The sequence below is a fragment of the Oncorhynchus masou genome, chromosome 2, assembly GCF_036934945.1.
Source record: "Oncorhynchus masou masou isolate Uvic2021 chromosome 2, UVic_Omas_1.1, whole genome shotgun sequence".
Taxonomy (NCBI): Eukaryota; Metazoa; Chordata; class Actinopteri; order Salmoniformes; family Salmonidae; genus Oncorhynchus; species Oncorhynchus masou.
The window spans coordinates 25,382,635-25,406,819 of NC_088213.1; the positions used below are offsets into that span (position 1 = coordinate 25,382,635).

Consider the following 24,185-nt stretch of genomic DNA (forward strand, 5'->3'; position numbering starts at 1 on the left):
GAGATGATTCATGGACCAGTGGAATCAGTCTCTGTTCATATTAGAATTCATGTGAGGGTTTACCATGTGATAGACTAGTATCTACAATGTATTGGCCTCTCGTTAGGCACATTCAATGGTGGTACTGGTAAATGTCACTTTGTTACACTTCAAGCCTTTTTGCACTGTGTCGGAAATGTCTAAGCCTAATGTGTGAAAGTGCAATTCAATAATATTAACATAAACAACTAAGTCTTGAATACACGTTGCATTATAAATCACACAGTAGAATAGAATTCAAACACAACAGGGAGTTTTAGCGCTAATACGTTTATTCTTGTTTTACCTCAATTAAGTATCCATGGTGACGGTGACAATGAGGCCCAGAGGTCATGTGCTGTTACACAGTACATTGGTGAGGTTGTTATCCCGTCACCTTGGGGAGGAGGGGTTTAAAAATGTAAATCTTGCTCTGGGGGCTTGGTGCTGTGCGGGGGCCGGGTGGGTGGGAGGCCATGGTGCCCCCTGCTGGGGAAGTGGCACTTGGGCGGCTTTGTTGTGTCAGTGATGGGCTGTGGAGAACTCTCAGCTGGCAGCAGAACCAAGGGAGGCTCCCCAGCCTGCCAACTCTGCTCAATCAGAGGCTAGTGGGGATGTGGTCCTCCTCACACAGTGGTACACAGCCCTGACTCACCCCTCTGCTTCATGCTGCCCTCTGCTCTCTGCTGCCACCACTGGACAGGGAGATGTACAGCGGGGCAGGATAGATTCAGATCCGGTGAGGACCTTTCAGAATGTCCAGGAGCTTGTTTCTCTCTCCCTGTTTCTTTCTGTCTCCTTTTTTCTCTTTCTATCTCTTCCCATCTCTCTCTCTCCTCTCACCTCCTTCTCTCTTTCTATCTCTCTTCTTTCTCCCCCTCTATCGTTCTTCAGGCTTGTCCTTGAGCCGTGGGCCAGTTTCATTTGTGAAACCGCAAGCAGCAATTCCCTCCTGACTCCCAGGGCCTAGAACATATGCATAGCTGGAGTTTTCTAGAATAGCCTCTCAAAGTATATGTGCACTGGTACCTCAGAGGTCCAATTCTGCAGAGACACATGCAGAAGTACTCAACTCCAGAGAGACTCACTCGTGTTCAGTGCAGAAAGTTCACTTTTCTCTATTTAAGGGTAGATGAGATTACCAGTAAATACAGTACAAAATAAAGCCTGTTAAGGTGGTTGGAAACTAACACTAAAGCAATTCAATGCTGTTTAGACTCTCCTATAGTCCTAAGTGAGGGGCTGGTGTGGACTACATTGAGGAAGGTATTTATTATTTCATAGAGAACGTGGCTTTCTTTGTCTCGGTGCCTTAAAGATCTCAGTTTGTTGGAGAGTGGAAGCCTTTAGTATTTTTCCTTTTGACATCGCTTACGACCCAGAGAAAATGTTTTTGAATTTTCACACGAATTATCAGGCTTATACGGATCTCGATCCTTTCAAGATGTTAGACTGGGAAAAGGTGTGTGTACAGTACAGCTGATTTAAATAATTGGTGTGGTTTACTTAAAAGTGTACCAGAGAGAACATTCTGTTAATGGAATATTAAAAAGGAAGAAAAACAGATCCTAACCTGCTAAACTCTCACCTCTTAATTATGACTTCACAAACTGTTTACTGTCAGAAAACTAGTTGAAATGATCATTTAAAGTTAAGGTTGGCCAATGTTGTTTACAGCTACACACATGAAAGACTGCAGAGTAAGCTTGGCAATTCATACTTGGATACTATTCTCAACATGGCACTAGAACTGTGAAACATCTAGACAGAGCTTTTTCATTATTAAACAAATACCGTTTTCACACTATTGTCCTGACCTAACCCAAACTGTGCTGGCACAGATGTTTTGCTTTGTCCATTTTAGCATGGTTCCAACAACAATGGTGGATGTGGAACCAGGCCAGCTCATTACAGCTTGGTTTGGTTCGGCTCAGCTTGGTTCAGTAGTGTGAAAAGCCTTTTTGGACTGGGATTTGGGGAGATCAGCGTGTATTGATGTTGGAGTCCTTCTGTCTGTGTGTGACCCTAAGCTAAGAAGTTTGGCGTGTCAGAGGTTCCTATGGAGGCTGTGAACTTCATCTCCCACGCTACCCAGTCCCGACTCCGCACTGTGCTGGAGAAGGTCTCCTCCATCGCACAGCACAGGATGGACGGTGGTAAAGTAAGTAGTTGTGCCAGAGACAGACATACCTATGAGGAGGTGGGCACTTTTTACACTTAAGTGATAAACACCATAGCACAGTTTCCACAGAAACATATTCTTCAGAACTTTGAAAAATACCTGATAGATCTTTTTCAGGCCTCTGTCTGGCACACCAGCATGGGTGACATGAACTTTTGGCCTTGAATATAGCAATGTAACCACATTTAATTGGTTTACAATAAAGTAAATTCAACTCTGCTCCTTGTAAAAGAAAGAAAGCAAAAAGCATAGCAACTTTGAAAAGCTGTTTTCCTGTTTGTATGTGAGGCAGAGGAGAGGGGTGGTGGGCTACAGATGTCCCTGTCTTGTTTAGTCTTTTTTGCGGTTTGTAAATGAGGCGTGTTAGATGCGTGAAGTCTCCTCGTCTCTGTGAAGCCACTCTGTTGACATCAGCGAAAAAACCAACCGGGCGGGCGGCCTGAAAGAGAGAGCACGGCTCGACTGAGTTACGGAGGAGGGGAGGAGTGCAGGCTCAGCTCTGAACAAAGGAGGGAGGAAGGATGAGAGAGACGTGTGCGTGGTGACAAACCCTCAGATGTCACTCCACTCTGTGCTCTGCTCTGCCACCCAGCTCCTCACATCGCCACAGAGAGGGAGATAGAGTGAGAGAAACTGATAAAGGGTGTTGGGGGAGAACAGAGAGACAGAGACACACACAGGGAATAAACAATTGTCATATTAACTTTTTGATGACCCACAAACTTTGTTTTCCTTCTGAAACTTGTCTCATCTTCCCATCTCCCAAGTGCAGAACAACATATTTAACACAACGAGAAGCAGTGATACCTGTAAACAAAGAAAAGTTGTGATTAGTTATCCAAACGGGTGGTTGAGAGAGACGAGGTGTCTAAAGTTATAGTAATATGTTTATCCAAACTTGTGGTTAAAATGAGATCTTCTTAGTATCTTAAGTTATTTTTCCACTTTTTCTTCCTTTCCCTCTCTGTCTCTCTGCAGGATGAGGAGTGGTTTGAGCAGTCGGCAGACGTGCGGTCGCAGCTAAAGTTCTTTGAGCAGCTGGAGAGGATAGAGAAGCAGAGGAAGGATGAACAGGAGAGAGAGATCCTACTCAAAGCAGCTAAAGTAAGTTCTAGTCGCCTTCTTGTTATAAATGCATATATCCCTTTTAGTTACAATCACACAGTCAATGTGATTTCACATTCAATCCTGATCTTTAGCCCAATTTAGTAGCTCTGTTGCTATTGTGTGTGTTACTTGTGTGTGAGGTGGTGTGTAAGGTGGTGTGTAAGGTAATGTGTAAGGTAGTGTGTAAGGTAGTGTGTAAGGTAGTGTGTAAGGTAATGTGTAAGGTAGTGTGTAAGGTAGTGTGTAAGGTAGTGTGTAAGGTAGTGTGTGAGGTGGTGTGTGAGGTGGTGTGTAAGGTGGTGTGTGAGGTGGTGTGTGAGGTGGTGTGTGAGGTAGTGTGTGAGGTGGTGTGTGAGGTGGTGTGTAAGGTGGTGTGTAAGGTGGTGTGTAAGGTGGTGTGTAAGGTGGTGTGTAAGGTGGTGTGTAAGGTAGTGTGTAAGTTCTAGGGCAGTGTGGTGTCTTCGCTGTTCCTGCCCAGGCCCTAACAGAAGAAACCGAGTGCGCCCTCCGTAGTGTGACCTCAGTGTGTTCTCCCGCCCCCTCGCTCTAGGGCTCCTTTGTCCTCTCAATTGTCCCCAAACACAACAAGCAGAGGAACCACTGTGGAACTCTATACATTCCTCTGATCTGATCCTCCTCACATACCCGCTGACACGCCCAGAGCTAAATGCGTGTCATCTCAGCCATCTCAGTACTCAGGAGAACCAGCTTCAACAGTAGTGGGCAGGAGAGCCTCAGAGAGCCGTACAGAGTCTCAGAACAGATGAATTGCATCTAGGCCGTCTCTGCACACTCATGTGTGTCCATCCAGTCACACTCAGGCTGTTGATACTGGTGTAAACACTTCTTGCACACACTTAACTTGTATAAGATTGTGAAATGACTTGAATAAGTTCTCACATACTTCATACAATCTATCAAATAAGACAGGTACATAATTCATTAGACATACAGTATGATGCGAAGGTCCAATACTGTCACCACCAACAGAATATGTGTTGAAGGGAATTGCCCCACGGTGAGACATTAGAGAGAAGCTTGCTTCATTTAATACATCTTCAACAGAGACAATGTCCCACAGCTGATTGCATTTTTATGGTCTGGCCCTGCCTGCCATGCAGGACATTAGAAACATTCAGACTGATGAACAATGACCCGCCTTGCCGCTGTTATAGTTGGTAATTAGGAAACTACTGCCTTGACAGCAAAGCTGTCAATTAAGCACCAAGCTTTATTTTGTTATTTATAAAAGATGCAATCTCAGGGCCTAACTGTAAGTATCTTTAGAAGGAGTATATGACATTAAGTTTTACTAAACATCAGTTTATCACACCTGAAAAAATCTTTAGTAAAAGTGTATAACTAATATGCAATATGTGTTGTCTGGGCTCATTATTATAACATAGGATGGTTTTGAGGCACATTAATTAATTTGACTTGTCCATTTCCACTATACACCTCCTACAGTCTAACTGGTCTATTCAAACAGTAATGAGGATCCAGCATCCAGCTGTCCTGTTCCCTTTAGAGAGAGAGAGAGAGAGAGATCAGGACAGCTGAGCTGACAGAGGAGATATAAAGCATGTCAGTACCACCATGGCCCTTGGTAAACAGTCCGTCTTTGTCCCTGTTTTCTCCCCGCTGACGGCCAGGCTCCAAGCTGGGGCTCCCTTATAATTTGACCTCTCAAATAAGAATCTACTAAAATAATCCCCTCCTCTGCTCCCACTCCTCCGTCCATTTAAAATATGACTCAGGTCTTCAGGGATGCTCCGGCCGACTGGAGGGCAAATGCAGTCGTTTTAGTTGAGATACCGACCAGCACGTGAACCGCCTGATATATTTAAGGCCAATTAGCAAGGAGCAGGGCAAGACGACTGCATCTGTTCATGAGGTAGTGAGGGAAGGAGGGAGGGAGGGAGGGGGACAGGGCACGGGTAGCTAGACTCTTGCTTTCCAGCACCACTGAAGGCAAATAGCATTTGATTGCTTATAGTAGAAAAAAAGAAACATCAAGAGGAGCATCACGTTCAGAGATATTAATGAAGTAGTCTTTAACACCACTGGGATGACCATGCTCTTAGAGAGGTTAGGCAATGTTAAAGACACATTGGACCATTACTAGTCATATCCCTAACCTTCATTCAAGCTAAATGAATTTATGCTAGTTAAACAGGAAGTATATTTTTAATATTTTTTATTATTCCCATTGCTATGGCAGGGGGCAGCACTGTTAGCTGCCTGTATTACCATAGCATAGACGAAGACCTACAGGTCGAAACGTTGTACAATAAAACTACGGGAGCATTCAACAGTGTATCTTTCTTTCATAGACTCATAGGAAAAGTACACTGCGTCGCTGATAGCTACAGTAGATTAGTACTGTGATAGTGTGGTGATCTGGCAGGGTGCCACTAACAGTGAGCTTTTAGAAGAGTCCCTGTATGGTTAATTGGAAGCCCTGTGGTTAACAGCTCACACAGACAGGTACAAGCTGCACAGGCAGCTCAGCTCTCACTAACTAATTACAGTGGCGCTCCGGTACTGTGGACTCTGGTCCTGACTCTAGAGAGATCCGCATACACACACCACACACCACACACCACACACCACACACCACACACCACACATACACACATACACACATACACACATACACACACACCGCACACACGCACACACACACACACACACACACACACACACACACACACACACACACACAGCAATGGCACCGGAACAAAAGAGGGACAGACAGAGTGCCTGTGACTGTCTGAGTTTGAGCACATTCTCCCAGCCCTGTGTGCTCTGCTGGCTCGCGCAGAATTTTTAATAACCTCCTTTGATTAGAATTTCCCTCCAGCAGCTTATTTACGGCGGGATTTGGCGCAGGTTTAAAGGGCACTGGCCTTGGGCGCACTTCTATGAATCCAAATACGATGTCCTTGACACCTTGTATCCTGTTCCGATTTTGTACTATTTTTGTGCTGGCTGCAACAGATGAGGGGGTCCTTAAACCAGCTGTTAACCTGTGTCCCCCCCCCTCCTTATCTCTGCAGAGTCGCTCCAGGCAAGAGGACCCAGAGCAGGCTCGACTGAAACAAAAAGCTAAGGAGGTAAGCGCTGTGCTGGAGATCATTACCCTTGACATTTTCCCAAGACTTCAACATATAAATTTTTCATGCCTCGCTACATATGTAATGCCATTTAAAGGTCTGACTTAAAAAGTTGTAGGAATTATTTGTGCTGATTGATGTCCGCCTCGTTTGGAAAAGTGGTTTCTATAGAACAGAGACACCACACCAAAGAGATCCTCCTCCTCTTTTCTCTCTCTCTTTCTCTCTCTCCCTCTCTCTTTTCTGGCTCCCGATAACCTTTTGGAGACTGCTGTTCATTGTGCATGGCTCTTTCAAAGAGAGATTGAGGAGCCTATCACTTTCTGTAAAGCCATTTGCATTGTAAAGGCTGATAGAAATATGTTTACTGTCACAGTTATATATGCATTTTAGTTTAAAAGAATGAAATGACTTTGGCATTATAGGTGCACAAATGGGAAATATCAGAAATATCAGAAATAAAGTATGAAGCGACTGTGCTTATTTGTTACATTGAGTTGTTTTAGTCCCCCAATTTTCTAAACAAATAGACATTTATATATGGGGATCATGTGGATCCCAAAAAGTAGACCACTCTTCTTCTTTGTGGTTTGTTAATTTAGTGAAATAGTTTTGATACACTGAAAGTTGGTATGTGTTTATGTTAATTGACATGATGTATGTTGAAACCGAAAGAGCAAAACATAATGAGCTATTATTGAAAGAAAGAGTAAGAGCATAAACACTCTGTATACCTACAGTGTCTTCAGAAAGTATTCATACCCCTTTTTTAAAAACTTTTTTTGAACCTTTATTTAACTAGGCAAGTCAGTTAAGAACAAATTCTTATTTTCGATGACGGCCTAGGAACAGTGGGTTAACTGCCTGTTCAGGGGCAGAACGACAGATTTTTACCTTGCCGGGGATTTGAACTTGCAACCTTCCGGTTACTAGTCCAACGCTCTAACCACTAGGCTACCCTGCCACCCCCTTGACCTATTCCACATTTTGTTGTGACAGCCTGAATTCAAAATTGATTAAATATTTTTTTTTATCTTATCCATCTACACACAATACCCCATAATGTTTTTAGAATTTTTTGAAAATGAAATACAGAAATATGTAATTTAGATAAGTATTCACACCCATGTGTCAATACTTTGTAGAAGCACCTTTGGCAGTGGTTACAGCGGTGAGTCTTTCTGGGTAAGTCTCCAAGAGCTTTCCACACCTGGATTGTGCAACATTTCCCCGTTATTCTTTTCAACATTTTTCAAGCTCTATCAAATTGGTTATTGGTCATTGCTAGAGAACCATTTTCAGGTCTTGCCATAGATTTTCAAGTAGATTTAAGTCAAAACTTTATATCGGCCACTCATTCACTGTCTTCTTAGTAAGAAACTCCAGTGTAGATTTGTCCTTGTGTTTTAGGTTATTGTCCTGCTGAAAGGTAAATTGCTCTCCCAGTGTCTGGTGGAAAGCAGACTGAACCAGGTTTCCTCTAGAATTTTGCCTGTGCTTAGTTCTATTTAATTTATTTTTTATTTTGAAACACTCACCAGTCTTTAACGATTACAAGCATACCAATAAAATGATGCCGCCACCACTATGCTTTTTTGCAGTGTTACTTTAGTGCCATGTTGCAAACAAGATGCATGTTTTGGAATATTTTTATTCTGTACAGGCTTCCTTCATTTCACTCTGTCCATTAGGGTTGTATTGTGGAGTAACTACAATGTTGTTGCTCCATCCTCAGTTTTCTCCTATCACAGCCATTCAACTCTGTAACTGTTTTAAAGTCACCATTGGCCTCATAGTGAAATCCCTGATCGGTTTCCTTCCTCTCATTGGTCTTTGTGGTTGAATCTGTGTTTGAAATGCAACGCTTTACTGAGGGATCTTACAGGTAATTGTAAGTATGGTTTACAGAGATAAGGTAATCATTCCAAAATCATGTTAAACACTATTATTGCACATAACGAAGGGGTCGAATACTTATTGACTCAAGACATTTCAGCTTTTCATTCTAAAAACATAATTACAATTTTACGTTATGGGTTATTGTGTGTAGGCCAGTGACCAAATACATCTCATTTTAATACATTTTAAATTTGGACTATAACACAACAGAATATGGAAAAAGTCAAGGAGTGTGAATACTTTCTGAAGGCACTGTAGACCATAGTAGATCTCTAGCAACATAGAGCTGCTTAGCCACGTTCAAATTCTATGTCCATACTAGTGTACCACTTAGTATGAAGCAATGTATTGGACATGCATTCCAAATGGTATGGTATGGACATTAGAATGGGGATCTTCTCTCCTCTCCACTGCTCTCTGTAAAAAGATCTTACACTACCACCACACCAGTGTGTGGTGAAGTGATGCTTTTCCTTGGCTCTGTTCATTCGTTGAGAACTTTTAGACTAGATCTCAGCCTCCCCATAAGCCCTAGCTGCATATGCAAATGAGGCAGTGTAATAGGCTGTGCTGCGATAGGTTCGCCCCGGGGCGGTGTGATCAAAGTGGATCTCCTCCCAGTTAAGTGGCAGGCCGCTCATCATCTGGATGGGGCCAGATTATCTCCTGAGAAAGGAATGCGGCACATTCTCATTTTCGTTTTAGAAATTCAGAAGGAGCAGAGAGAGGGGTGTGTGGGGGGGTGAAATTGTTACTTTATGTAATGTTAAGTGCGACAGTCAGGGGGAGGTTTTTTTCTACGTTTTTTCGTCCCCCCTTCTTTCTTTTTTTGCTTAATGACCGTTGTTTCTCAGTCCTGTGCCTTTCTGGTTTTCATCACCTGACTGGCTCAAGGGGACAGAGGTAGCTGTTTGTGTCACCGCGGTTACCACAGAGGGAGTCTGTCGGTGGCGGCTCCTCATTCAGCACATCTGCACAAATTTAATCAGGATAATGAGGCTGAGCTGCTCTTCCAGGTGACTGATGGACGGGTGGACAATCCTGCCACCCTTCCAAAAATAATTTTCTATGACAGTGTTATATACTTGTTACAAGAAATGTGTGTTGAAATTGAGTTGGCGCTTGATTTGCTTGTAAAGGCAGGTGTGGTATATGGGGAGGGAACAGGGAGGTGTTGGGGAACTTTATTGAGGTGCTTACAGGTGAATTACACCCAGTCAGAGTGGGATGATAGAGACACACTACTCTGGTAGTATGATGGCAGCCTTGGCCCCATGTGGCCTCTATCAGACCTCTCCAGTTTCCACCTCAACCTAATCCATCCCCCTTCCCCGTCAGCCTTCAGTACCGCCCAGGCAGATAGAAAAAGGCATAAGGCCAAACGTGTGTAGCGCCCCTGTTTCCTCCATTCAGAAACATTCGCCCCAAAAGGTCAGATGGGCTATTTTAGAAATGCCCCCAGTGAAAATCAATGGCCAAAACGAGTATTCCTCATTTTGTTGTTGTTTGGTCTGGTCTGTGTGCTCTGTCTGAAATCCCACTGAGGCAGGAGGCGAGGCAGTGCCTAATCATCAGGTCCTCTCAGCACTGAGAGAGGGGTGGGGGGAGAGTGGACCAGACCTACATACATCACAGTGTCAGACACACAGACACACTGCGGCCATAGATTCATCATCAGAACTCCATCTGGAGGCAGGGAGAGGAGAGAGGAAGACTCTCTGGTTTAAACTCATCATCCCCAGGACCTCACATCTCACTGGGCACATCACGTCATTTCAACATGGATAACTTGGTAATATTTGGTTGAGACGTTGATAAATGAGATTACAACCTATATTCACCCAGTCAAAAGGACAGCCTTGAAAAGGAAATACAATGTCATATTGTCACGCTCGTTGTAACGAGGAGACCAAGGCGCAGCGTGATGAGCACATTCCTCTTTATTAAAGGAAGAACACGAAGAACACTTCAACAAACCAAAACAACAAAACGGACGTGAAGCTATATAACACGAGTGCTGAAACAGGCAACTATACATAGACAATAACCCACAAAATACCCAGGGAATATGGCTACCTAAATATGCTTCCCAATCAGAGACAACGATAAATAGCTGCCTCTGATTGAGAACCAATCCAGGCAACCGTAGACATATAAACACCTAGACTAGAAAAATCCTAGACATACAAAAAACCCTAGACAATACAAAAAACTAACCAAATAAAGAAAGAAAACAATGATAACTAAGGTCAGGGCGTGACAGTACCCCCCCAAAGGTGCGGACTCCCGGCCGCAAACCTAAACCTATATGGGAGGGTCTGGGTGGGCATCTAACCTTGGTGGCGGCTTTGGTTCTGGACGCCGCCCCCCTTCTTTACACTGAGGGCTGGGGACCCTCGATGGAAACCCCGGGCTGGAGATCGTCGCTGGAGACCCCGGGCTGGGGACCGGACTGTGGCCCGTCGTGGGAGGTTCCGGACTGTGGCCCGTCGTGGGAGGTTCCGGACTGTGGCCCGTCGTTGGAGGTTCCTGTCTGTGGCCCGTCGTTGGAGGTTCCCGGACTGGGTACTGTCGCCGGACGCTCTGGACTGGATACTGACGCCGGACGCTCTGGACTGGCAAGGCGCACTGTAGGTCTGGTGCGTGGTGCCGGCACTGGTGGTACTGTGCTGGGGACACGCACCTCATGGCGAGTGCGTGGAGCAGGAACAGGGAGTACTGGACCCTGGAAGCGCACTGGAGGCCTGGTGCGTCGTGCCGGAACTGGTTGTACCGGCCTGGGGACACGCACCTCAGGGCGAGTGCGGGGAGCAGGCACAGAACGCACTGGACTGAGGAGGCGTACTGGAGGTCTGGAGTGCAGAGCTGACACAACCCATCCTGGCTGGATGTTTATTTTCGCCCTGCAAATGTTTATTTTCGCCCTACCTAAATATGGTTTCCAATCAGAGACAACGATGAACAGCTGCCTCTGATTGAGAACCAATCCAGGCAACCATAGATCACCAATTTATTTTAAGAATGTGAAATATAAGAATAATAGTAGATGGAATGATTTATTTCAGCTTTTATTTCTTTCATCACATTCCCAGCATTGCCTTTAAATTGTTTAACTTGGGTCAAATGTTTCGGGGAGCGTTCCACAATAAAAAGTTGGGTGAATTTTGGCCCATTCCTCCTGACAGAGCTGGTGTAACTGAGTCAGGTTTGTAGGCCTCCTTGCTCGAACACACTTTTTCAGTTCTGCCCACAAATGTTCTATGGGATTGAAGTAAGAGCTTTGTGATGGCCACTCCAATACCTTGACTTTGTTGTCCTTAAGCCATTTTTCCACAACTTTGGAAGTATGCTTGGGGTCATTGTCCATTTGGAAGACTCATTTGTGACCAAGCTTTAACTTCCTGACTGATGTCTTGAGATGTTGCTTCAATATAGCCGCATAATTTTCCTACCTCATGATGCCATTTATTTTGTGAAGTGCACCAGTCCCTCCTGCAGCAAAGCACCTCCACAACATGATGCTGCCACCCCCGTGCTTCACGGTTGGGATGGTGTTCTTCGGCTTGCAAGCCTTGCCCTTTTTCCTCCAAACATAACGATGGTCATTATGGCCAAACAGTTCTATTTTTGTTTCGTCAGACCAGAGGACATTTCTCCAAAAAGTACGATCTTTGTCCCCATGTGCATATATAGGACTCGTTTTACTGTGGTAATAGATACTTTTGTACCTGTTTCCTTCAGCATCTTCACAAGGTGCTTTGCTGTTGTTCTGGGATTGATTTGCACTTTAGGAGACAGAGCGCATCTCCTTCCTGAGCGGTATGACGGCTGCTTGGTCCCATGGTGTTTATACTTGTGTACTATTGTTTGTACAGATGAATGTGGTACCTTCAGGCGTTTGTAAATTGCTCCCAAGGAAGAACCAGACTTGTGGAGGTCTACAAATTTTTTCTGAGGTCTTGGCTGATTTCTTTTGATTTCATGATGTCAAGCAAAGAGGCACTGAGTTTGAAGGTAGGCCTTGAAATACATTCATAGGTACACCTCCAATTGACTCAAATTATGTCAAATAGCCTATCAGGAGCTTCAAAAGCCATTACATTTTGTCTGGAATTGTCCAAGCTGTTTAAAGGCACAGTCAACTTAGTGTATGTAAACTTTTGACCCACTAGAATTGTGATACAGTGAATTATAAGTGAAATAATCTGTCTGTAAACAATTGTTGGAAAAACAACTTGTGTCATGCACAAAGTAGATGTCCTAACCGACTTGCCAAAACTATAGTTTGTTAACAAGAAATATCTGGAGTGGTTGAAAAACGAGTTTTAATGACTCCAAACTAAGTGTATGTAAACTTCCAACTTCAACTGTACATAGGCTTACAGAGGCCATTATCGGCAACCATCACTCCTGTGTTCCAATGGCATGTTGTGTTAGCTAATCCAAGTTGATAATTTTAAAAGGCTAATTGATCATAAGAAAATCCTTTTGCAATTATGTTAGCATAGGTGAAAACTAGTACCCTCAAAACAGCAGTCTCAAAGTCAACAGTGAAGAAGTGACTCCGGGATGCTGGCCTTCTAGGAAGAGTTGCAAAGAAAAAGCCATATCTCAGGCCAATAAAAAGAAAAGATTAAGATGGGCAAAATAACACAGAAACTGGACAGAGGGACTCTGTCTAGAAGGCCAGCATCCCGGATTCACCTCTTCACTGTTGACGTTGAGACTGGTGTTTTGCAGGTACTATTTAATGAAGCTGCCAGTGAGGCTTCTGTTTCTCAAACTAGACACTCTAATGTACTTGTCCTCTTGCTCAGTTATGCACCGGGGCCTCACACTCCTCTTTCTATTCTGGTTAGAGCCAGTTTGCGCTGTTCTGTGAAGGGAGTAGTACACAGCATTGTACAAGATCCTCAGTTTCTTGGCAATTTCTCACATGGATTAGCCTTCATTTCTCAGAACAAGAGTAGACTGACGAGTTTCATAAGAAAGTGTTTTGTTTCTGGCCATTTTGAGCCTGTAATCGAACCCACAAATGCTGATGCTCCAGATACTCAACTAGTCTAAAGATGACCAGTTTTATTGCTTCTTTAATCAGAACAACAGTTTTCAGCTGTGCTAACATAATTTTAAAATGATCCACTTGGATTAGCTACATTCACACAATGTGCCATTGGAACACAGGAGTGATGGTTGCTGATAATGGGCCTCTGTACTCTTATGTAGATATTCCATTTTAAAAAATCTGTTGTTTCCAGCTTCAATAGTCATTTACAACATTAACAATGTCTACACTGTGTTTCTGATCAATTTGATGTTATTTTAATGCAATCTTTTTATTTTCTTTCAAAAACAAAAACATTTCTAAGTGACCCCAAACTTTTGAACGGTAGTATATCTACCACTTGGATAGTTCCATCTGAATCACAAGCTTAATCCCATTCTTTAAATTGTATTTTTGGTTGAGTTGGAGACGTGATATCAACATACTGTATCATTTGTTAACCTCTCTAGGGTAGGGGAGATGCTCACGTCCCACCAGGCCAACATCCGGTGAAACTGCAGAGAGCTACCATTCTAAATACACCATTTGTTATAGTGAACATTCTTGTAAATACATGTATCTTACATCATTTAAAAGATGAACGTCTTATTAATCCAGCCGCTGTGTCAGATTTCAAAAAGGTTTACTGCAAAAGCAAACATGCAATTTTCTGAGGACGGCGCCCCACACACACACACAAGTATTACTAGCATTTTCCATTCAAGTTTTAGCGTCACGAAAGTCAGAAATAACAATAAAATAAATCGCTTACCTTTGAAGATCTTCCTCTGGTGGCAATGCCAAGTGACCTGACTACACAGTGAATGTTGGTTTTGTTTGATAACATCCATTTTTATAGCCTAACACGAAACATTGTGTCGTGATTTCCGTCTCATTTAACTTTGGACAAAGCGTTCGTGGTAATTACACACACTAAACAAACGTTTATCCAGTCATGGTTGGTTTCATTGCAATCCTCTGGTTGTTACTAACACAACCATACATGATGGTTCTTTTACCGAGACGTATTGACCGAAACAAAGCGATTTGAAGACACCAATCAATGACCTCATTGCGCACCAATGGTAGGACCGGTCTATTGTTGATTGATTGTATTTTGGCCCAATGAGCACTGATCATCTTGAATTCTAGCTTGGAAGATAGCCAATGAGCTGAGGTAAACGGCAATATGTAATGGTTATACGTTCGAAGACCAGCCTTTGTCGTTAACTCTGGCATAAAAGAGGTTCATTCGCCATTGCAAATCCTACTTGACAGAGCCACGAGTGTTACGCATAGCAGTACATATTCAACAGCATTTTCAACAAGTTTATATAAATTATGGCGAATAAATCAGGAAAAGCTAAAACAAAGTCTAGGTATACAGATTTAACCCAAATTATAGAGGAAATTGATCGAGACAGAGTTTCTTCAGGAAGATGAATCTTTCAGGGAAGCTAGTTTTGTTAGTTTTGACTCCCAGGTGGAAGTAATGTTTCTGCACGGCGAGGATGCCATGCTGAATGTTATGAATGTTATGTTATGCTAATGTCATTGTTTGAAATTAATATGAAATATTATTGATTTTGAGTTTTTTTTTTTTTGGTTTTCTTATTTTATTTGCAATATATAAAATATATCATCTGTAATGAAATGTGTAAAGTACACATTGGCAATACTGTGTGTGTGTGTGATATATTTTTTAAATAAATTTTACATGAACTTGGAATGGAACAGCACTTCACCATAGTGATTATGTTACCTGCACTCTATATATATAGTGGGGCAAAAAAGTATTTAGTCAGCCACCAATTGTGCATGTTCTCCACTTAAAAAGATGAGAGAGGCCTGTCATTTTCATCATAGTTACACTTCAACTATGACAGACAAAATGAGAAAAAAAATCCAGAAAATCACATTGTAGGATTTTTAATGAATTTATTTGCTACTTTTCAATGGTCATTTACATGGGGCTGGTGAAGTTGAAAACTCTAAGGAACTTCAGCTCTCAATCAACTGCCTTTCCCCATGACTGTCATGTCTTGTAAAAGGTTTCTGAATATCTCACGGGCGCTTCACATCAAGGTTTGAGAGGCACACCAAGGTTTGATAGGCTCTGTAAAATAAAACCTCTCTATCCCAGTATCATTGATGCCTGCAAGACTTATTTTCAGCCCGCCCAGAACATGTCCATCGATGAGAGGATGGTAGCCTCAAAGGCCAGAATCAGCCTCAAACAATACATGCGTAACAAACCAACCAAATGGGGTTACAAGCTGTTTGTTTTGGCTGATTCTGTGTGTGCCTACACTTGCAGTTTTTTTGTTTATTGTTTAAAAACAATATTGCTACCGGTAATTTATTGAGTTATGATTCCGTTATGGAGTTATTGGATTTTCAACTGCTGGGGAAGGGCTACTGTTTGTGGACAACTTCAACACAAGCCCTACCCTGTTTACAGAGCTGAGGAAGCGAGAGGTGTCTGCTTGTGGCACCATTCGTACCAACAGGGTGGGATTTCCAAAGACAAAGGTGAACGACATGCCTAAGCGGGCTGATCGGGATACCATACGATGGATCCGTGAGGATGGACTGCTGTTTGTGAAGTGGATGGATACCAGAGAGGTGGTCATGTGCTCCAGTATCCACAAGTCCTTCAGTGGAGATCACGTCGTCAGATGTGTGAAGGACGGTGCCGGGGCATGGACCACAAAAAAATGTCCCCATTCCAGCTGCTGTGAAGGACTACAACAAGAGCATGGGAGGTGTGGCCAAGAGCTGTGGACAGCCCCCCATCTCACAGCAAGCCTTCAGGGAGCTGCTCATCCAGGAGCTTGCTAGCTACAGCAAGTCCACTGCAGCACCTTCTGCTCCAACCAGTGGTGTTCACCTGCCCAGATTAATCTTTGCAGGCATGAATGTGCCACAGGGCAAAAAGGGCACAGTAGGGAGACGTTGTTGTGCCCTTTGTCACAGGAAATGCCCCATCACCTGCACCACCTGTTCAGTAAGCCTCTGCTTTACAGCAGAAAGAGACTGCTATGGGCCATGGCACCAGCAGCACAATATTGTGTAGAGGACTGAGGGTCTTCACAATATTGTAAATAGAAAATGTGTAAATAGTTACCCTTGTTAATTGTTTGTTTATTATTTATTTATTTATTTTTTCATATATATATTTTTTTGGGGGGGAGGTGTTAGAATAGCATTTATGTATTTTGTATATAGTTCTTTCCTTCAAAATGTATCACTGTACCAATTCGGCCACTTGGGTACATTTGGGTACATTTGTGTGGGACACCTGGGTGACTTCATGCTCAATGTCATGTAGCTCGCTCATTTTTGAAGTTACCTGTCTAAAACGTTGTTTAGCTATTGTTGCCATCTTATGTTCTTCATTCAAACCATCCCCAGCATCCTATCTGTATGTTTGGCTGTTCTTGCAGCAACAATAAAAAACAGAAAACGTATGTTTATTTCCTTGTATTTTCTTCTACCAGATCTATTGCGTTATATTCTCCTACAATCACATTTCCACAAAATTCAGAATGTTTCCTTTCAAATGATACCAAGAATATGCATATCCTTGCCTCTGGGCCTGAGCTTTAGGCAGTTAGATTAGGGTATGTCTTTAGGTGGAAATTGAGAAGAGTGGGGGGGGTACCCAAAGGGTGGGGGTACCCAAAGAGGTTAACTTGTCAACAAGTTAATAAGGCTAAGTGTATTGCATTTCAGAAGTGATATTGAAATGTTTTTGCTTGTCAGTGCAACCAAATTATAACATTTGAAGGAGATTTATCTTCTGCTTGAATAGTTTCTTCTCTGTGCCACTGATGTAGTCTGGCTTTAATTCCAGTTTGTCTACAAATTAATAATTGATATGTTGGATTTAGGTCTCCATCTCAACCAAAAATCGAAGTGAAAGAAAAGGACTAAATCAAATCAAACTTTAAATGCACTTTAAATAAAGTTGATTTGATTTAGTCCTATTCTTTAACTGATTTGGTCATGTTTATTTTGCTCTGTTAAACCTGCCCTTTGGAATGACTTTGATAGCAACAGTGAATCTGTTTTGTTTTTAAGCGGAGGTCTCTCAACAATCGTTCTCACGATATCACATTGGTAATAGTCAGGGACAAATATCAAAGTTTATCAGGGCTGGGCTCAGTTAAAACCCTGGATGGGAGACCAAAGGGTACCTGTAGATAGATCAATTCTCCAGTAGGAGGTGCTGCCCAGCCTATTGTTTTTTTGTCTGAAAGTGGATATAACGTTGAAGATCTGACATAGTTTTAAAGGTACAAATTCAACATATTTTATACAAGGTTTGTTGCAATTTGGTTACCATGATGACATAATCATGTGGTTTAAATTCTACCATGAAAATAAGAGTTGATGACTTATACCACGTCACAATACATTGACAAATAACATTGAAACAACGTTGATTCAACCAGTTTGTTCCCAGTGGGATGGTTCTGGCTTTGAGAACACAACTGAGAGGTCGCTCAGCTCTTTAGCCTATGATTGGTTGGGAGGAGTCGGTCAAACGTCTGTCAGCTGATTGGGATAATGGTTTCCCTAGATAATGTTCCCTAGAATTTGTTGCCTTTGTAAGGACAGGCATTTATTTTGATGAAGGCCCTTATCCTCCTAATTTCATTCTCGATCAAACCAGCTAAGAAATGCGGGTCATTGATGTTTCGGGCCATGGCTTTAGAATCTAATTGGTTGAAAACCATAAATAATTAATGGTAAATGTGTTATTGGAAAAGCCCAATTATATTTTAAACACCACATGCAATGCCAAGGCTGAGTGCAAAGCCTTTTGCTTCAGGTTTCCCACGAAAATAAACATTTAGATCGTTGAAATAAATGGGTAACAGACTTATCACAGCTTGATACACCTATGATAAACTTCCTGGCAAAATAGGAATTGAAAGAGGTGAACTTTGGCATCATCAGGTGACATGTTGATGCAGAGGAATATCAGGTGATGGACAGTTGGACACACAAGCCTGTCTTTTGCTCCTTCCTCAAACACACCTGATTTAAATAATCAACTCATCATGATCTTCAGTCTGGACATGATTAGCTAAAGCAGGTGTGTTACTGCAGGGCTGGAATGAAAGCTTACACATCCAGATGTTATCCAAGACTGTTTAACATAAAGATGATCCTCTACAAGAATTGAACATAGCCAGCTTATTTAGAGGCATATCACTATACAGTTTGTATCGTTGACGATAAGGACTGTCAGTGAGACTGTTGTTAAGACAGCTCTTGGTTGCTCTGAATGACACCCCCATATCAGCAGGCCACAGGGGGGCTGAGGGGGTGTTGGGGTGGGGGGGTGAGATGTGGGAGCCCCTGTCTTCCCTTCCTCTCTCTTCTCATCCAGCCAGTCGGATCTGTGTCCTTGCAGCGTTGCTCCACTTTACCTCAGAGTGATTCCAGACCCGTGTGAAACGGAGAGCTGTCCAATGGGAATCGCTCAGCTTTTTGTTAGAATAATTTTCCTCAAATATTTTTCCTCCTCGGGCGTTCAGAGGGAGTTTTTTCTTGCCTCGTTTGCACACCAGGATTGATCATGAAATGTCTTGAACCACGCAGCAATGAATTCTGCCCTTGCTCAACTCTCAACCTTGTATGACACCAATTAAAAGCAAGAGGCGTTATATGGATAGTATGTCCTAGCCAGATGCATAAACATCTACATACATCCACATAGTGTATTACTGGATTGACTTGGAGTCAGTAGCATCAACATGACATAGAAACACTGGTCAACATTTTTACATTTTTCTCTTCCCACCTCCATCAAGAGATATTGTAGATTTATCCAACTTATTTTAATTATAACCTCTGGATGTAACCAATGTGCTCCAAGACATCATTGGCTCTAAGACAGGATTGCCCCAGCATCCCCCACAGATGACCAGGTCATATTATTAGCCTGTAAAACCGCTTGTGCAACAGGCCCCGTCATGCAGCGCGATTTCTCCTCTATTGTCAAAGGTGTCAGAGGACAAGGCTACAGTGCCATGCATTTATTAGTGTTTTTGTGTCTGTTGTATCTGTGGTTCATGGCCTCTCATCGCTTGGCCCCACAGAACCCGTCATCGTACCCAGGGTAGAGCGCTCGCTGTTAGGCATGCTCAGGGCTAAAGCCTGTCAGAATAATCACTATGATTATGAAGCCAGTTTGGGCTAGTTAACAGAGCGCTGACATTTGTTGATATATCTCTCCCTTTCTTTGAACTTTTACGTTTGGCTTTTAAAAGATATGCTCTTTGAGAGTCTCTGTACATGGAAGATTGTGTTCTACTACAGGAAAAACAGTGAGGTTAAGTACCTCTAACCTCTTAGTGGTTATTACAAATGTGTATGTAGATACATGCAAATATCAGATATCCACACGTCTTCTCAAATATTTCCCATTGTTGAAGTGTTTCATCAGTGTTGTTTGAAAGATCAAAGCGGGCCTATTTAATTGTTCATTTAATTATTTCAGAATGAAGATCTGTTTTGATGAACTCCTCAACATGCACAGCCTAGTAAATAGTCCACACTAGCACTATTTTTTTTAAATTTGTTGCTTTGTTGTCTGGAGTTTCAACTTCTCTCAGTTTTTTCCCTTTTTTTTCTCCTCAAGACATATTATAAAGAAAAAAAATCACCAGGCTTTTAAAAATACCTTTGGTGTTCCTGTGTGTTTTGGAATATTACAAAGTCCTGTAATGAGAAGGAAAACAACAAAAAAAGGAGATTTGCCTCAGAGGGAGATTGCGGCTCGTCTTCTCTTGCAAAAGAAGCCTGTAGGAGCACTTTTTCTTTGTGCGCTGTAGCACTCCTTGGGACTCCAGCGACAGGGGAATTGGGTACGCTGAGCTTCGCTCGTGGCGGGGTGCCAGCCAGCCTCCCTCCGTTCCCGGGATAACAGGGTGAGGAGAGGAGGCAGGATTGAGGACATGTTTCAATTAGGGAACAAACACCACACACACAGAGGAGAGAAGAAGAGCTAAATCCTGACCAGCCAGACTACCTCATATTCTCTTCACCTCTTTCCTTTCTAAACTGTACCTGCACTGGAGAACAATAGCTCAACCAGCCTGCCCCCTTTTTATTTGAGAAATGTAAGTTGTATAGAAATTCACAGGGGAAGGAAGAGGAGGGTAGTGTAAAAGAGAGGGGTCTTTCTTTGTGAGTTGATTCTCTAAGTGTGCCAGCTCTGGCTGCATGTTTCCATTAGATTGTCATGTTGGCTAATTAGAGAGCGGCAGCATGATTCACCTTGGTAATTAGCAGGACTTGCACACCACGTGCCTGGAGGCTAGTGTGAAAGAAGAGCCCAGCCTCAGAGCCCTGCAGTCTCCTCTCCCCTCCGCTGCATGCCTGCCTTCTCTCTCTCTCTGCTTCCCTGTGAAGATTCTCTCTCTTCTCATCTACCTTCCACTTTTTTGATTTAGAAATGAATAAATCATTGCGATCGTCCTCGTCCTCTTGAATATCTGAGTTCACATCTTTTCCTAGATGCAAATGATACGTGATCAATGGAAAGGTGATGAGCACCGAATCTCTTTAAAAAGATAGAGAGAGGGAGAGAGAAGACTGCTAGCCCAAGCACGGTCGCATGTAAAGGGAGACCATGTGAAAGAAGAACATTTCAAGTTGGACATTTTCCCTTAGATAAGCATTATTTTTAATGATCACCGCTTTCCTGGCGCTTCCTTATAATGCTGCTGCTTGAATATGCTTATCGGTGATTTCTGGGTTCCTCTGTTTAAAAACTCCTATTCTTTAAAAAATATTCTACAAATGTTATTCTACAGAATGATAATACTAGCTCTATGGATGGGTTTTGGAGTGTGTTTTATACACAATCAATTTTTATATGCACAGCCTTTATACACGGTTTAATTTCTGCAAATAAGTTGCAAATAAATACGAACCGTAGGGTCATGATAGTGGCCCTCACATAATGACCTTAGCTCCGGGGAGGGCTCATGGCGCTGAATAATTGGTTGTTGGCTCTGGAAATAGTTGTGACGTATCCATCCAGCTCAGGAGAAAATAGAACATGCTGAGACTGTAACTAGGGTTCATTTCCATAGGTAACGTATACGTATAATAAGTATGGCAGCAAACAGATGCTTTCTTCATCTCTCTAGTTTATGGTGAAGAAAAACCTTTACTGAACTTCTTCAATGTGGTATTAATCACTTCACATTTGTGTATTCAAGCATGTCTATGTATAATCATTTGTTAATGCAGTGACTCATACCTACCTACAGTATGTGTGTTTACTCTGATTAAATACATATTATGATGCATAAAACAATTATTTAATAATAAAAATTTAAAAAAATAAAAATTGAAAGATGCTGTCCTACGTGTCAGACAATTTTCTTTCTTGTATCTATTTGGGATCATTTGTATCCAAATCCAGTTCACTTAAAGGGGCGATCTGAGATTGCTATATTCATTTTTGGACTTTTTAATAAATTATATACAGTGCCTTCAGAAAGTATTCATACCCCTTGACTTATTCCACATGTTGTTGTGTTACAGCCTGAATTCAAAATGAAATACATAAATTATTTATCTTTCACCCATCTATACACAGTACCCTACATTTAGCAAATGTATTGAAAAAGAAATACAGAAATATCTAATTTACACAAGTATTAACACCCCTAAGCCAATACTTTGTAGAAGCTCCTTCGGAGGCGAATGCAGCTTTGAGTTGTCTTGAGTATGTCTATCAGCTTATCACATCTGGATTTGGAGATTTTCTCCCATTCTTCCTTTAAAATTTTCTCAAGCTCTGTTAAGTTAGATGGGGAGTGGAGGTGAACAGCAATCTTCAAGTCTTTCCACATATTTTCAATGGAATTCAAGTCTGGGTTTTGGCTGGAACACTGAAGGACTTTCACATTCTTGTTCTGAAGCCATTCCAGCATTGCTTTGGCTGTATGCTTGGGGTCATTGTCCTGTTTGAACGTAAATCTTTGCCCCAGTCTAAGGTTGTTTGCACTCTGAAGCAGGTTCTCATCAAGGATTTACCTCTATTTGGCTCCATTCATTGTTCCCTCTATCCTTACCAGTCTCCCAGTCCCTGCCGCTGAAAGGCATCCCCATAGCATGATGCTACCACGACCATGCATCACGGTAGGGATGGTGTTCGAATGGTGATGAGCTGTTCCTGGTTTTCTCCAAAAGTAACTTTTTGCATTCAGGCCAAAGAGTTCCATTTTTGTCTCATCGGACCACAGAATCTTTTCCAGCCATGTGCCTTTTCCCAAACTCAGGCGTGATGTGCCTTTTCCTTTTTTCCCAAACTCCAGGCGTGCTGTCATGTGCCTTTTCCCAAACTCCAGGCGTGCTGTCATGTGCCTTTTCCCAAACTCCAGGCGTGATGTCATGTGCCTTTTCCCAAACTCCAGGCGTGATGTCATGTGCCTTTTCCCAAACTCCAGGCGTGATGTCATGTGCCTTTTCCCAAACTCCAGGCGTGCTGTCATGTGCCTTTTCCCAAACTCCAGGCGTGCCTTTTCCCAAACTCCAGGCGTGATGTCATGTGCCTTTTCCCAAACTCCAGGCGTGCTGTCATGTGCCTTTTCCCAAACTCCAGGCGTGATGTCATGTGCCTTTTCCCAAACTCCAGGCGTGATGTCATGTGCCTTTTCCCAAACTCCAGGCGTGATGTCATGTGCCTTTTCCCAAACTCCAGGCGTGATGTCATGTGCCTTTTCCCAAACTCCAGGCGTGATGTCATGTGCCTTTTCCCAAACTCCAGGCGGCGTGATGTCATGTGCCTTTTCCCAAACTCCAGGCGTGATGTCATGTGCCTTTTCCCAAACTCCAGGCGTGATGTCATGTGCCTTTTCCCAAACTCCAGGCGTGATGTCATGTGCCTTTTCCCAAACTCCAGGCGTGCCATGTTTTTCCCAAACTCCAGGCGTGATGTCATGAAACTCCAGTGATGTCATGTGCCTTTTCCCAAACTCCAGGCGTGATGTCATGTGCCTTTTCCCAAACTCCAGGCGTGATGTCATGATGTGATGTCATGTGCCTTTTCCCAAACTCCAGGCGTGATGTCATGTGCCTTTTCCCAAACTCCAGGCGTGATGTCATGTGCCTTTTCCCAAACTCCAGGCGTGATGTCATGTGCCTTTTCCCAAACTCCAGGCGTGATGTCATGTGCCTTTTCCCAAACTCCAGGCGTGCTGTCATGTGCCTTTTCCCAAACTCCAGGCGTGATGTCATGTGCCTTTTCCCAAACTCCAGGCGTGATGTCAAACTCCAGGCGTGATGTCATGTGCCTTTTCCCAAACTCCAGGCGTGATGTGCCTTTTCCCAAACGTGATGTCATGTGCCTTTTCCCAAACTCCAGGCGTGATGTCATGTGCCTTTTCCCAAACTCCAGGCGTGATGTCATGTGCCTTTTCCCAAACTCCAGGCGTGTCATGTCAACTCCAGGCGTGATGTCACATGCCTTTTCCCAAACTCCAGGCGTGATGTCATGTGCCTTTTCCCAAACTCCAGGCGTGATGTCATGTGCCTTTTCCCAAACTCCAGGCGTGATGTCATGTGCCTTTTCCCAAACTCCAGGCGTGATGTCATGTGCCTTTTGATGTCATGTGCAAACTCCAGGCGTGATGTCATGTGCCTTTTCCCATCTGATGTCATCGCATAAAGTCCAGAATGGTGAAGTGCTGTAGAAACTCCAGATGTCATGTGCCTTTTCCCAAACTCCATCTCGTGCTGTCATGTGCCTGTCCTTCTGGCAGGTTCTCCCATCTCTGTCATGGAACTG

The 24,185-nt window shown here is 43.0% G+C and overlaps 1 protein-coding gene across 1 annotated transcript in view; it reads left to right on the plus strand.

The window, feature by feature from the left end:
* The window catches only part of LOC135557437 (transcription initiation factor TFIID subunit 4-like), a 127,297-nt gene that overhangs the window by 51,240 nt on the left and 51,872 nt on the right, over window positions 1-24,185 (plus strand). The window contains 3 exon segments of the mRNA XM_064990698.1: window positions 2,049-2,179; window positions 3,179-3,304; window positions 6,367-6,423. Of these exon segments, the coding sequence (XP_064846770.1) occupies window positions 2,049-2,179; window positions 3,179-3,304; window positions 6,367-6,423 (314 nt within the window).